Genomic DNA, 14864 nt, shown 5'->3' with positions numbered 1-14864 from the left:
TCAGAGTTACGTGTTTTCAACTAATGTTTGAAGCGGCCCGCATTATTTTGTCCTTAATACTCGGTTACCAGTAAAACTATCAAAAGAAGTGTAAACGATGAGGGCCGATTATTATTACAATTGAATTATTACCCCTATCGATTGTCTGCAGTGTTTCACAAGATTAATTAAATGGGTTTGGGAGATGATTTAAAGTATCTGAAATGTTTTGCTTCAAAATGCTCAAATCAAATTCACTTTACGGAGTCAAACCGCTCGAAAAACTTAATTTTAATAAATTAATATTGACGAAAGTCAAATGGCCTCAACCACACATTTAAAACACTTAGTTACTAAACTTCATTTAAACCACTATATATTTCACCATAGTATTGCATTTTTAATTCCTTTCACATTTTAATGATGTGTTGTGTTAAAAGCATGAGATGCAAATACTTAAAAGTGCAAGAACCTCAAAAGCGACCCAATCAATGCAAATAATGACACATTAAACACACCCACACTGTAGCTTTTACATAAAGTGCCAATGAAAGCCTTTTATTTCTATGCAACAAAAAGAAATACAGTGACAATCAGGACGTCTTCTGGATGGATTGTCGTGGCAGAAAAAGCACACATCGAAAGTGATTGTGCGACACTCGTCATGATGTGAGGCGCTCCAGAAATCTCAGTAAATCAACAACAGCCTCCCTGATGTTTTCCATTGCGGGTTCCTCGGATACGACACGTCACGAAAGGTCTGCACATTCTGGGTGGGAATCAAAGTGCGTCACTTATAAATAAGACATGCGCCTTAAGAAAACATATCTTTATAAAACCATACTATTTCAAACACATAATTGTAACATAACGTAAAGCCCTTTAGATGGAAAAGTGAACACATTATACTTGAGGAACTTCATCTCTTTCTGTTCTACATAACTTGGTGATTTGGAATAAATCTCTTGAAATGGCATTAAACTGCACAGCACCTCTTGATCTTTCAGAGGAACCATTTTTTTTTTTTTTTTTATGTAAACAAGTTAAGGCCAATGTTGTCTTGAAGAGACAATACGTACAGTATTAACAGTTTCTCTTTAGCTGAAGCTACAAACAGTAGAATCTCTCATAAGGCTCCTCCTCTTATCCTCTACACACCGCTCTCCCTCCTCTCCACCCGACAACCTCCCCCCGTCAGGCCCAAGGTCCAGAACGTCTCCTCGGCCTCTCAGAGGCCCCGCTGTGCCCCCCCCCCTGGACCAGTGGGTAAAATAACAGTGAACACTGATCCTCTCCCCCTGTGCTGCGTCCTCGTTTTGTTACCTTCCATCTATGTAAAACAATCTTTCTCTACATTGATGATACTTTTTAACATCCACACATAGAGACTATTCAGATGGCAATTGACAAGCTAAACTCAAAGGTCATTTTAAATGCTTTTTTTTTTTTTTTTTTTAACTTAATCGCAGTCATTATGGATTAATGTCACAATTAATCTGTCAATAAAATGTCAGACAATTGTGATGAATAAACGTCACGTTTCAAAAGCCAAATACGTTTAATTTAATATCACAAATGAGAATTTTGTCTGACTTCTTTGTGTTAAGATTCAAAATTTAGTTTAACGTGGGAAGGAAGCTTGAACATCTACATTTCCACGGCAACCGAGCCAGCTCAAAAAGCTCTGCAACAATCCTGTAGCTTCAGGTTACGTCATCCTGGACAATCACTTTGTAAAACCAAGTACGTCCATTTTCTGCCATTTAGTAAGTTTGATTTCATCAATGACTAAGACAACAGGTATTCTTATCAGCCTGACTTACTGCATTACTTCCTCAACGTCACTCTTCATTCCTACCAAGTCATCATTTGAACAATCACAAAGAAAGCGTGAAGGATGCTGAACTCTTTCCTTGAGAGGAGACGAGGGCTAGCAGCCACTAGATGGAGTGCTTGACCAGGGCGTTGCATTGCTCTGTTGCATATAAAACTGTTGTGTGTGCACGTGTGTGTGTGTGTGTGTGCGTGTTTGGTTAGTGGATGAAATACCACGTCGGCAATGTGATGCATCACTGATTTTGACCTGTGATGTGAAAGGAGGGGAGGAGTGAGATGGAATCACACCGGGGCAATTAAAAGGGCACGCTGTGGTGAAAGGGGGGGCGGGGGGGAGGGGGGGGGGGTAACTGACAGACACCCATGGCTTTGGAAACTTTGAGCGGTACAAAGAAGATGAAAAAAAAAAAAAAAAAAAACGGACAACAGTCAATACACATAGATATAAAAGATAATAGCAGAAACATGATTGTAACGTCTTACGAGTCTTAACTGCGCTGTGATTAAAGTGTTTGCTTCCTTCATCGCTGCATCCTCAGAGTCCAGCAACGGCTGTGTAAACAAACCCCCCCCCCCCCCCAAAAAAAAGTGGGACAAAATGGATCTGCCTCTGTGCATCCAACTTTACTTCCTCTCCCGAAGCGTTTCCGCTGCGACCCTCAGGCGTCAGAGCGCCACGCCTGCTGCGCCTCCACCTGCTCCGAGACGACCAATAGGAGCTCACAGTTCTTCCCTCGCAGCTGCTGGCGTAGGAACTTCCTGGTTTGATGGGAGAGAGGACAGCCACAGATATGATGATGGAAGCAAGACCAACAACTCTTTTCTGTCAATTTCTGTAAAAAAAAAAAAAACTCTGTGACCCACAGGGGCAATATTAAAAAAATGTTTAATGTTTTAAAGCTGTTGGTTGTTGAAGATGACTTTAACTCTCCTTTCTCACGCTGCTGAGGTAAATATTGGGCTAATAAGCTGTTAAATAGTGGGCTAAATGAGATATTTTCAGAATCCATAGAGATGAGCTGTACTGTCTGGGGATGGTTTTCTATGGCTGCCATTAAGACACATTGATTGGTGGAGCTTTAAAGGAACTTTTTTTTTTTTTTCTCCAAACCCTTCCTTTAAAAAGAAAAATCCTAAAAGGGATATGCCAAGTCATTAGAAAACAACAGAAATCAAAAATATCCTTGAGAAATAAAGAAATAAATGTAGGATTCGTGGTTCAACCTGAGCTCCTCCGGGCTCCCGATGGACTGAGGGCCGCGCAGCTTGGAGTCCAGGTTGTAGTAGACTGCCCCCACCTCTCGGACCCCGATCCAGTGCTGGCGCTTGAGCGGCAGCCGGAGGGGCCCCCAGCGCAGGTTGGACGGCACGTTGAGGATGAAGCCCGTCACGTGGGACAACTCGATGCTGCTCACATCCCTGGAGCAAGAAAGGACATTAATTGGAGTAAATGTTGTCTAAATGCAGGACCTCAACCATTCAATCGCAATTATTTATCCCATCATGTATAAATTGTCATAATCTTTACATTAGTATGGACTATTCTGTCTGGTACACATTAGGTTTGAAATGATTAAGACCTTCAATCCCATCAGAAAACCTGCTGGGGATGGTTATCATTGAGGAGCACGATGGTAGCAACATGTAAAAAAAGAAAAGACAGAAAATGTCTCCACTACAGCACATAATAATGACCTGATGTAGCTGGAGAACCACCGAAAGTAGCAATTGGATTTTCCAAAAGGAAGACTTTATCATACTTGCACTTTGTGGAGCCATTTTAATTCAATCTGCTTTTTAAGTAAAGCAACATGAAGCTTTTCAACCATTAAATGTCAAACGGCCGGAAACCGCGAGGCTTCAGATTATCAAGACATTATTTCTACTTCTCGCTTTCCCAGAATAATGGAAACATAACGGACCGTCCCTGATCCTCATATGCGTCCTCGCTCTTTGTCAAAAGGTAACGAATGTGTGTGTCGTAACGATGTGAAGAGGATCGCATGAATCCAATGCCTCATGAAGGAGGTCAAAGGTCACAGCCAGATTGCATCTTTAGAACATTTACCCTTTGCTTTTTGTGTGTGTGTGTGTGTGTCCACAACCACTGCTACAGCTTCTGTTTTCAGTGCAGTTTGTTTCTAAGAAGCCTTCAACCAATCAGATCTTCAGTTTGACATGTGGGGCTTGTGGTTTTGACGTGCCAGCAGTACCGAGGCAGCCCCGTAAGTAGGTCAGCATTAACGTGCGCTGTGATCGGTTCGATGGGCCAGTGTCACTTCTGTCGAACAGAAAGCTAGCGAGCAGCTCTCCGTACTTAAAGAGTTCAGGATGGACTTTGTCTGTAAATAGTAAACAGCATTTGGTGAGCGAATTGCTTCTGTGTTTTTACATCTGCAGAAACGTGTTGACTTTTCTATGGTTTTCTTTTTGTTATATAGCTGTTAGCGTTCCCCACGATGTAAATCATTTGAGTGTTTTAGTTTTGATGGATTTGTCACTCGAGAGTTTACGAGTCATTGAGTTCGACGGCGTTTTCATGCTGAGCGTCATGTGACATTTGACTTCATTTTAAATGTTAGTGTTATGTGAATAGGAAACAAATAATAACCTGTAACTGTGGCGTCATACTGTCCTTCAGCTACCTTACAGTTCCTAGTTTCATCCCCAGCCCCACACACCTTCTTTTATCCCACCAGACCGCCTCAAACCCTCGAGTCTGCAGGGCTGCCATTATGACGTTCACGTCGTAGTTCCCGTTTCCCAACATGCTCTTCTTGTGAGGCGTCACCAGAGTGCCGGGAGAAAGCCTGCAACAAGTTCACCAGAGAGATTCAACACATTAATCCACAGGACGTCACGCACCCCGGGGCTGAATGGTGATGCACATCGGTACGGCGCCTCCCCACCTCTGGTATATCTCCTGCAAGGCGTCCCTGCTGAAGGCCGCCCCGTCCTGGAAGACGTTGTTGAGCGCGTGTAGGGCGCACAGCTCCCTCCGCTGCTTCTCGTGGTAGATGGCTGGAGGTGCCAAAGAGGGCTGAGGAGGCAGCGGCGCGGGGCGGGAAGAAGAGGAGGATGAGAGATCCTGCTGCTGCTGAGAATACGTGGGATCCCTGCACCTCCTCTCCTCCGCTCCCACCACCAACTCCCCTCCTCCTCCTCCTTTCTGCTTGTTGATCTTCCAGCGCATGCAGGCCAGCTCTTGCAGGCCCCCCCGGGCCTTACCCTTCCACTCGCCAGCTGGATACGGAGCGCTTCCCATCCCTCGACAATCACCACCACCACCTCCGCCACCGCTGCCGCCGCCGCCACCTCCTCCTCCTCCTCCAGCTCCACCACTACCTCCACAACTACTGCCTTCGGGATGCTACGTCAGCATCACGACAACCATTGCCATAGCAACCTCTCAGCCGCTTGGAAGAGAGGAGCTTGTGAGTGTCTGTGAGCGGTGGGGAGGGGAGGGGGGGGTGGTTTGGTCGAAAGGTAAAGGAGACCTGTGGCTGTTTAAAACCTGTCAACAGGAGGGTGGGGGGGGGGGGGGGGGGGGGGGGGTCAAAAGAACTGGGGATCGCCAGCAAAGAAAGACACTCCAGATGCTCCCAAACGAAAGATTACTCAATCAAAGTGCCGCCTCTCTGTGTGTGTTTCCACTTCCTCCATCTTCTGTGTGTGTGTGTGTGTGTGTGTGTGTGTGTGTGTGTGTGTCGACGGCTCTTTCCTTCTCGTCACTGAGCCAGCTCGGAGGTTCTTTCCATCAGTGCTGACCATGAAGAGTCTCTTCCACTGGAACAAAAACGACCAGGACGTGTCGCTGAAGGACACCTGAAAGAAAGCGAGAATAAAGCTGTATATTCAGGCCATACTTTTGTGCATAGTCCTGCTGATAGGTTGCCACTACACGTTAGCAGAGCCCAAAAGGATCTTTAAAAGAAAAAAAATAAAAGAAAATAACGTTAGCACGCTGAATTAGTTATTGGGGATGATCGATAATAAGCATCCACCCTCTCCTCTGGGTCAGCTGACCCAACAACGAGAAGAAGGTAAACATTTCCAGGATTCCGGGCAGGAGGGAGGAAGCAGCCCGTTCAGTAAGCTAGCAGACAGCTATGAACAAAACAAGCGCACACACACGTAAACACACGCGCGGGCGGACACACGGACACGGACAAACACACGCGCACACACACACACGGACACACACACACAGACACGCACACCCACGTTAGAAAGCTTACGGCGCGTTAAGGCTGAAACACGAACAGGCGCTATTCGTCCCGCAGAAGAGCAGATATGTGGCCGCAGTCACGTGGGCTGCTCTACGTGACTGCTGCGTGCGCGAGACACAGCGGCTGCGCTTCCTTCAACGTCTCGTTGCCCCGCTTTTCCCTCCCGGACCACTGACCCGCTTCCGATTATTTACCGCTGCGTCCACTGGGTCCACTGGTCGCCGGTTCCCTACAGGCTGTTGAGTCCTTTGTCTCGGTCTCTCCCAAGGATAGCTCTCTCTGTCTCTCTCTCTCTCCCAGTCTGTCTCCGTCCTCGCGGACATGCGCAGTAGCGTCTCCATGTCACCATCATGTCTGCGTCAGTAGTCCCTCCCTGCAGACATTACTACAAGTAATAATACTTTTTTTTTTAAAAACATAATCAATTTATGGAGCTTGTTTTATCCCCTTTTAGCTCATTGTTTGGGTTTTCTGATTTGATTTACTCCCACGTGTTCATGGCAGGTTACATGATGCATATTTAGCAGCTAAACAGCCGCAGTTGGTCAGCTGGTGCAGACCAAAACAGAGTTTAAAGGAGTTTGAATAATGCAATTGGTCGATATGTGTAAATAGGCAACATCGACTCAAATGTTTGTGTAAATACTGCATCTGCCCCTACAAAGTATGTACTGTAGCATGCAGTTAATCACTCACCTCATAGTACCTTGAACATTGCCCCTTGTAGGTTGAATGGTAGAAGAGGTATTGTGACAAATTGTAGCACTTAAATTGTACTTATAATGGCTCTTATCTATAACAAGTTGTAAATCGGCTCATGTGATGAAATTGCACGTTCTTGTTTCTTGTTCTTCTGAGTTTGTATCTCTGTGGTTAAAATGCTCTCATTGTAAGGAACCTGATTTGTCTGTAGAAGGTCTTTTTTGATGAATACGCTCACTGATCAGAGAAACATTTACCCGACACTACATTGACAACATCAGAAGAGATGATATTGATACTATGTGATCAAAGTAGAATCTTTCTAAAGATAAATATATATCACAAATTCATGCTGCATTTTCCGGAGGCTTCTGGGGAAAGCAAACCGCAACAATGTGACTTCAGTTTATTTCCCCGGCCCATCTTTAAAGTTTGATATTACCCTTAAATTATTAAGGATAAGGGAGGGCCAAGCATTGGAGCAGTGTGAGAACACATGAGGTCTGGGCCTTTACAAAAGAATACACTGACATGAAAGAATTACAACAAAGTATGCTTTGCCAAAAAATCAAACCAAAAGCACCTGCAGCATGTCGAAAACCATGAGGCGGCCAAAGGTGATGAATTCATTTGGACAAATATACTTTGTATATTATGCAAATATACAAATAGCCACCCTCACACATTAAGTCAAACACACACACACACACACATCATTTCACTTCCCCCTTTTCGCATTTACATGTGGCCCAGTTTTCCAGCCAGTACGGAGGCCATGTCGGCAAGGAGCTCCTCCCTCATGGCGTCCTCCCTCCTCTGCAGCTCGTGGACGAAATGTCCTCCGTTCATCTCCCTCACCCGTCCCACCAGCTGCTTGCGCGTCCTGCTCTTCGCCTCGGGGGGGCAGTCCGTCCCGTTGTCCACCAGCTCCGGCCTCCGGTGGCACAGAGACCGCGCCCTCTCCACAGCCTCCGAGTCCACGTCGGGCCCCCGGCCTTCTGTGTGCCTCCGACCCTGGCGCGCGCCGTGGGTGAGGACTGGTATGACGTACCCGGCCACCCCGTCTCCGAACAGCTCAAGGGTGGATTGCATCGCCTCAGCCGTCTCCTGATCGACCCCCGTGCTGGAGCCCCCGGCCGGCGTTGCCAGCAGGAAGGCGTGCGGTCCAGGACTGGCGAGCTGGAGGCTCCTCAGAGCTTCCCTGGCTCTCTCGTTGACCCCCAGCGACGGCCCCAAAAGATCCGGGGTGTCGATCACCGTCACCTCTGTGCCATCCATCAGCGACCTTCTCCTGGTGCTCTCCATCAGGGGACCCGTGGGCGCCGTCTTCTTACTGTCGCCCAACAAAGTATCGGCCAGGGACGTCCGTCCTCCACCTCTGGGCCCGAGGACGATCAGCCTCAGGCCGGGTCTGTTTGTCCGATCCATCTCTGGATCAACCGCGGATGACCCTGCAGGATTTTATCAGTAAAGGTGTAATTCTTAGCCCAACTGGGTCCGAGTGTTAAATATTGAACATTTAACAGAACTGTAGGACAAATCTCCTAAATGTTAAACGAAGGTGAACTGACCTGTGATGGCAGCGACCAGCCCCTTCAACTTGGAGGAAGATGCTGACAGAGAAGCAAAGGGTAAAGCAGTGGCTTTGATCACAGGCCGTAACAGTCGAGATGAAGCCGTCCATGAAGAGCACACATCGTTCATAGTAACACGCGCCGGCGGCCCTCACCTCCCGCAAACCGCCAAATCCGAGACAGCCATTTACACAGACCCTGGATCCCTGGGGTCAGTAGAAGAGTTATCATGTGACTTCAGGAGACATGTGACCATTTATTTTAGTTTTTTTAAGAAATGACGGGTGTTTATTCCGTACCACGAAGGGTTCCCACCAGGTGGCTCACCCAGCTCCAGAGAGACGACAGGCCTGAGGCAGAGCGCACATCCAACATCATCACATCGTACACAAACGTTACTTAAGCTGTCCGTCAAAGTCCGACCCAGGGGGCGGACACAGTGACCTCTGACCTCACATACATAACTCACCAGTTAGAGAGCAGAAGAGACGAATTGGCCATCGGATCAGAGCCGGGAGAGCTGCAGGGGGAAGAGACAGCTATCACTATCACCACTACAGGGGGGGGGGGCATCATTGATTCATTGTCAGCTGACCATGTGACAAATACAGACTAAATAGAAAGTTTCTGCTCATTTAAAGACCGGGAGGTCTGATGTAAATCAGTTTGCTGTCGGGTGAATATTTGTCACTTAAAAGCGGAGGGAGACAAGCCCCCCCCCCCCCCCCCCCATCTGTGAGGAGGACACATGGTTCCACGTTGAAACCATCACGGCCGTCAGTTCACATCTAAACCGCGTGTGCTCACTTGTTTTCAGACGTAGTATCTCACGCGAGGACAGACCAATCAATCAATCAATCAATCAATCAGAGAAGGCGAATGGCTAGTGTGTCAGGGGGAAGCTTGTGTCATGAATCTGATCTCGTGTGTCGGTGAGGGACTGACTCTGCGAGAACCTGTAGAGGAGGTACCCGACCACAGTGAAGGCCCCCATGTGGGAAGTGCTGCTGCTCATCCAGCCTGGACAGAGACGAGGGGGGGGGGGGGGGGGGGGGCATTAGTATCAAAATAATGTACAGGTTACCTTTCACCTTTGGGAAGAAAACACTAATCCAAAATTCATTCATTTCTTATAATTACTTTGAAACAACTATCATATAAATGAAAAGGATTGCTGCTAACTTGACATTACAGAGTGAGACAGATTAAAATTAGATTTAATATTAGGTGAAAAATGGACAACCCATGAAGTGTCTACATAAAATTGACTGTCATACATTTGAAGTAAAGATATAAATCCAAATAATAAGGTTTACTCTATGAACTGGGACATCTATAATATGTTATAAAGCATTTTTGCCTCACCTGTAACAGCATCCTCAGATTTGTTTTCACATTGACACTCCATTTCTCAGCCTTTCAGTGAGACTATGTGGAAGCACGATCAGTATAAAAGCATTACAGTATTAACACCTGGGTTAACAGACAAGAATCTTACTAAAGTAAAACTAAAGGGCCTCAATACTATTTGCACCTTTGTCAACCCGACCTAGTAAAGTCTCCAAAGTCAGATCTATGTTAACATGTCACAGAGTTTTAGGCAAAGTAAACCAAACCAGGACAAAATAATGTAGTTTAAAATGTCTATTTAAGCCCACAGCAAAGACAAAAGGCCGAGTTACGTGCTGCGTGTTGAGAGAAGCCTCCCGAGGATCGCCTTCGACTCACGAGGTCAAAGTTGTGCGAGATCCCTTCTTCCTGCTGAAACATTTGCCTGCTCAGGTCCGCCCTCGACAGCCTTTATTGAGCTCTCTTGCTTTGGATGGACACACCCTTTTTTTTCTTTTCTTCTTTTGACAGAAGGAACTGGAAGTTCTGCTTGGATATGTAAATCATTCAGACTCCCACTAAACAAAGAAGAAAGAAACAAAAACGCACGGCTGTAAAAGGGTTTCGTTTTATTTACCACGGTGCAAAATGATCAACAAATGTCAACTCACACAACAGCAGTTTGAGAGGTCTTGGTCACAAAGAAACTGAATTGGTTTTTTTTTTTACATTTAAACACCAGCACCAAGCTTCCTCGTGGGAGAAGGAACAAAAGGACGCTTGTTTTCGGGAGGCAGTACTGTGGCCGTACCCAAATCTCACCGTCTGCATTGTGAAAATAGGTCTCCTTTGTATTGCTGGATTCGGAGCATTTGAATGTGTTTTTTGTTTTTGTTTTTTTAACATCTGGAGCAGAGGCACCGATCTGAAGAAGCTGGACCTGCTCACGAGTTGCACGTTAAACTCCTCATTTGCCCAGCCGGGCGATCAGAGCGTCCATCAGCTCCTGCTTCTTGGTCCCGGTGGTGCGGACCCCGAAGCGCTTGCAGGCCTCCTTCAGCACCGGCACAGTCAGCTTCCCCAGCGTGCCGTCCTGCACGTGGGCCCGCAGCTCGTCCTCCGGCACCTCCGCTTTGGGCTTCTTCTCAGCTCCTCCTCCGGTATCAGCTGCCGGAGAGCAGTTAGTCGGTTAAAAGAGGAATCTCATTTGGACTGTAGCGTCACACAAAGTGACCACAGCAGCCACAGTCCTCAGTGCTGATCAACTGACTTTTCAGTGGTTTATACTTTGTGTGATGGCAAACCAAGACTGAGTAAAAACAACTGTGTTCAGACAGTTTAACGCGATGACTCCCTCTCTGACCGGTTTTGCGCTTGCCAGCGGGTTTGCCCTCAGGGTTGTAGTCGTCGGGGTAGACCAGGTCTTTAAACTCCTGAACCAACGGGCCCAGGCGGTCGTTAATCTGCTCCACCTTTGGCACTGAGGCCGAGAACAAAAGACAGGCAGACAGACAGGTGCAGGTTAGTCGAAGAAACAGAGCGGCGCTGTACCAGACACCAGTGCTGTGTTTCCCTCACTGATGAGGTCGTCGATGTCCTCGGGAGCCATCATATCCAGAGCCAGCGCCTCCAGGTTCCTGTACTGCTGCTGGATGACTGGATTCTCAAAAGCATCGCTCCTAATTTCAATAGGAAATCTCAATCAAAATGTAATTTGTTTCAACAGAAGATGACACCTTTGTCCATTTCTCGCAAGTCATTCCAAACTAAGATCACTATATGCACCTGTATTTGAAGCGCAGCTTGGAGACGATCTGCTTCATCTTGTCCACCTGCCTTTGTGAGGCCGTGGGGAACTGGGGAGGATCCAGAGTCCGCATGTCGTCGGCGTACGGCAGATAGATGACGTGGAACCCTGATACGGGTCAGAGGGACCACATGTTGCCTGTCTTGCTTTCACCGTTTGATAAGAGAAGACATATTGACAAAAGGAGCTGAGCTTTGTTAGCCTCCTCTGCAGAGGCCAGCAGCGAATCACCTGGAGGCGAAATCTGTACTTTCCCCTCGTCGACCTCCTCCTTCTGAGGCACCAGCGCGGCAAACCGCGGCGGGAAGTTTCGGCGAGCGACGCAGCGGCACAACGCGAACACGTTCCTCTCGCTGCACTTGGCCAACAAGGCGGAGAAGAGACACGCGCTGCCTGAGGTGGGAAAACGCAGGACACACAGGGAGCGGAAGGGATGCTGCGCGACACTCAACACTAAAGTTTCAATAGCGGCGCTCGACGGCAGCTGATGGGACGCGGACCTTTCACCTGGTCCTCCTCGGGGTAGAGGAAGGCGGCGGGGCGGATGTGGTGGTGGCGTTTCAGCTTCGCCATCGGCTTGAATCCGATGAGAGACATTCCGGGATCCTCAAACTTCTTGATGGCGTCCACCTCGTCCCCCTCCATAACGATCTGTTTTTTACCATACACCTAAAAAAACAAGTCAAATTCAAAAACCAATGTGGTGTGTTTTTTATTGCATTTGCATGTTCAGTTAGTCAAATGCATGTGTCCAACTTCACTGCTGTGGGGATCAATGTCATTTGTTTGCGTATTGAAAAGCCCGTTGTAGCTGACGACGGGTTTCACAGCGGTGATGAAGGACAGTGGTGGAGCGGAGCCGGACAGTTTTCAATTTGATAATATTAGGAGGAAATCAATTGGATTGTGATAATACATGTGTGTACATGCGAATCTAAGAACAGCTTAATGAAACAACCAGAGCACAACGTGCATCCTTTACCTGGGACTTCTTTATCTCGCTGGGCAGCAGCAGGCTGCCCGTCTGAGTGTGGAAGGTTCTGGTTTTGCTGCGGACCGGTTCGTTGGTTTCCCTGTAAAGTCTGATGGGAGCTGGTTTCCGAGCCGTCACAGCAGGCGCATATATTCCCACGGCTACATTTATACCCTCACCAAGACAGAGGTTCATCCTGAGGTAAGGTGGAGAGGGATGGATGGTGTTCGTGGCGAGTGGAGGAAAAGGCACAAAGATGATGAATACAGAAACCAAAAGAAGTGGAAATGTGAACGGGTCACATCTCTACCTGGCCATGGCCCTCTTCTTCTGCTCCTTGGCTCGCACCCTCTTCGTGAGGTCCTCCAGTTTTTCGCACGGCTCCAGCTGCAGCCCCAGCTCGCTCTCGTCCTCGGGTGGACTTATGATGTCGCGAAAGAATGACGCCACATCGAAGCCGCCCGGCTTCATAAGATGCATCAAATCAATGACGACACCTATGAGAGAAGGGACGAGTCTCATGACGTGCAGCCCGAAACCCAAAAAACACAATGCAGATTTCATGAAAGAAGACGCACCGGTCTCTTTGAGGTCTCCCGCCTTGGTGCGAGCCTGTCGGTCTTTCGCGCCGTCGCCGCCGTGTGGTTCGTCCCTGCAGGTGAAGATCATGAGCCGCTTGTGCGAGAGGCGCAGCTTGATGTCGCTGTAGAGGTTGGCGCAGCACCACAGGGCGTCGCCCAACGACGTCTCCCCGCTGCCCATGGTCTCCGCCGCTAGTTGGGCTCCTTTGCCCCCCCGCAGAGCGTCCACGTCCTGCACCCGCTTCGCCCCTGGGGAGCACAGCGACGAGGGAAGAAACGGAGTGAACCGGGATGCACGGAGACATGCGAGGTCGTTTGCCAGACTGATCCGGAGCCGCATGACGAGGATACTCCCCGCCCTGCTGTTAATTTGCGTGTATTGATGATAACAGCAGTTGAACAGGCTTCGCACAGCTGCGCCGGCATTTGCGTTTGCAGCACAGCTGGCGATTCGGGTGAACTGTCAATCACGTGTTAGTTGAAAAAGTGCAGCGCCTCGCCGATGCTCACCGGGTTCATCGAGGTCGTGGTACACGTAGACATGCTTAAATGAGTTCCTGGGATTTTTGCTCTGCTCTGTGCCGTAGAAAACCAACGCCATCAGATCCCTGTGGCTGCTGATGATCTTACTGGCGTACACACTGCGCACAACCTACGGGGCACGGAACCGACACGTGAGACACAAGGGAAATCAGAGATAGAAAAACAACCAATGAGGCCCATAACACTCATATTCAGTAGTTGGAATTCTGTTTTCAGTCAATATTTATTAAAACAATTTCATAATTTTTGCCTTAAAGTGCCTTTCAAACTACACATTCAACTACAGAGAATTTCTCCACACATATCTAAATTGCAACAGACAGATAAAATAAAGCACAGCATCATCTTACCTGCATGGTCATGTCAAAGTTGGAGGGCTGTCCGTCTTCTCCTTTGATGAACATTTCCTTGGAGGCATCAACCAAGAAGACCAAACTGTCCCTCCCGGTGGCCTTGTAATCTCCTGACAAACACGGAGACACCCATTTCAGACGGATTCTTCTTCTTTGTTAAAGTACATATTCATTCAACTCTAGATAATAACACCAAACTGCCTGGCCTGCATGTGGGATCCAATCAGAGCTGTCACATGCAGCTCATTTATTGGGGAAATGCAAAGTAAACAAACAAAGGGGAGGACGAATCTAACATGAAGAAGTAAAGAGGAGGCTTTGCGCTCACCTCCTGACTGCTCTCCTTCCTCCTGGTCTTCCTCGTCCTCTTCATTGCGGTAGTAGGTGTTCCACTCGGCCATTTCTGCTGCTCCTGTCAACCGATTCGGGAACATACGTCAATATCGCTGCACAAAAAGAGTTTTAATTTACTTACTTAACGTTAAAAAACTTCCAAAGTGTGATGTAAAGCTGCGGGTTTTTTTTTTACAGTAAAATATGCATTGCGAATCTAATCAGATAACAATAATTATGCAAAAGGAAAAGCGAAACATTCGTTGTGTTTGATTAAGATATTAACAAAAAGGCAGACGGATTTTCTACTTCCAGGTAACGTTAGCTAGCTTAGCTAGTGATTGGCCGCTGTTCGCTTCTGCCGCATTAGTATTTTGGGGTCACTTAGTTAGCAAATATATATTTCTATCGATGCATGACCATTTCGAGGAGTAAACACATTAAAACATTGAACGGTTATATATATAAAAAGTAACTATATGAGCATACAATCACTCGTCGAACTGTGCCTACAAGTGCAAAATAGTTTCAATGGCGTGCTCGCCCCCTGACGTGAACGAGCACGCTGGACAAACAGCTCGTTGTCTATTGGACACTTTTCTTCCAATATGACGTACTGACCAAT

At 47.5% G+C, this 14864-nt stretch overlaps 3 protein-coding genes across 7 annotated transcripts; all 3 read right to left on the bottom strand.

Annotated features, from left to right (window-relative positions):
• Window positions 1-517: 517 nt before the first annotated feature.
• Window positions 518-6376, bottom strand: josd1 (Josephin domain containing 1). Of its 4 annotated transcripts, none has more exons than XM_037464174.2 (5): window positions 6239-6376; window positions 4725-5640; window positions 4497-4625; window positions 3040-3234; window positions 518-2574 (listed from the first exon to the last, which is right to left on the bottom strand). In XM_037464174.2, exons 2-5 carry the CDS (start codon window positions 5078-5080, stop codon window positions 2475-2477), a joined length of 780 nt encoding a protein of 259 aa, XP_037320071.2. In that variant the 5' UTR covers window positions 5081-5640; window positions 6239-6376; the 3' UTR covers window positions 518-2474. The 4 variants fall into 4 exon arrangements, with proteins under 4 accessions (XP_037320071.2, XP_037320072.2, XP_062416119.1 ...); XM_037464175.2 differs by having other exon boundaries at window positions 6221-6373; XM_062560135.1 differs by lacking the exon at window positions 6239-6376 and adding an exon at window positions 6040-6213.
• Window positions 6377-6922: 546 nt separating this feature from the next.
• Window positions 6923-10074, bottom strand: LOC119213207 (GTPase IMAP family member 4-like). Its single transcript, XM_062560161.1, has 7 exons — window positions 9686-10074; window positions 9266-9340; window positions 8790-8840; window positions 8620-8670; window positions 8476-8526; window positions 8318-8359; window positions 6923-8197 (listed from the first exon to the last, which is right to left on the bottom strand). Exons 1-7 carry the CDS (start codon window positions 9726-9728, stop codon window positions 7485-7487), a joined length of 1026 nt encoding a protein of 341 aa, XP_062416145.1. The 5' UTR covers window positions 9729-10074; the 3' UTR covers window positions 6923-7484.
• A 178-nt stretch (window positions 10075-10252) lies between these two features.
• xrcc6 (X-ray repair complementing defective repair in Chinese hamster cells 6) lies at window positions 10253-14796 on the bottom strand. Of its 2 annotated transcripts, XM_037464344.2 has the most exons (13): window positions 14729-14796; window positions 14235-14318; window positions 13904-14016; window positions 13521-13662; window positions 13008-13259; window positions 12740-12926; window positions 12439-12625; window positions 11957-12125; window positions 11688-11849; window positions 11435-11564; window positions 11228-11328; window positions 11013-11129; window positions 10254-10816 (listed from the first exon to the last, which is right to left on the bottom strand). In XM_037464344.2, exons 2-13 carry the CDS (start codon window positions 14305-14307, stop codon window positions 10617-10619), a joined length of 1833 nt encoding a protein of 610 aa, XP_037320241.2. In that variant the 5' UTR covers window positions 14308-14318; window positions 14729-14796; the 3' UTR covers window positions 10254-10616. The 2 variants fall into 2 exon arrangements, with proteins under 2 accessions (XP_037320239.2, XP_037320241.2); XM_037464342.2 differs by lacking the exon at window positions 14729-14796 and having other exon boundaries at window positions 10253-10816; window positions 14235-14713.
• Between the last annotated feature and the right edge of the window lie 68 nt (window positions 14797-14864).

The sequence above is a fragment of the Pungitius pungitius genome, chromosome 21, assembly GCF_949316345.1.
Source record: "Pungitius pungitius chromosome 21, fPunPun2.1, whole genome shotgun sequence".
In the NCBI taxonomy this organism is placed as follows: Eukaryota; Metazoa; Chordata; class Actinopteri; order Perciformes; family Gasterosteidae; genus Pungitius; species Pungitius pungitius.
The sequence above is the reverse complement of the archived record's forward strand: the minus strand, read 5'-3'. Positions and strand labels throughout refer to the sequence as shown.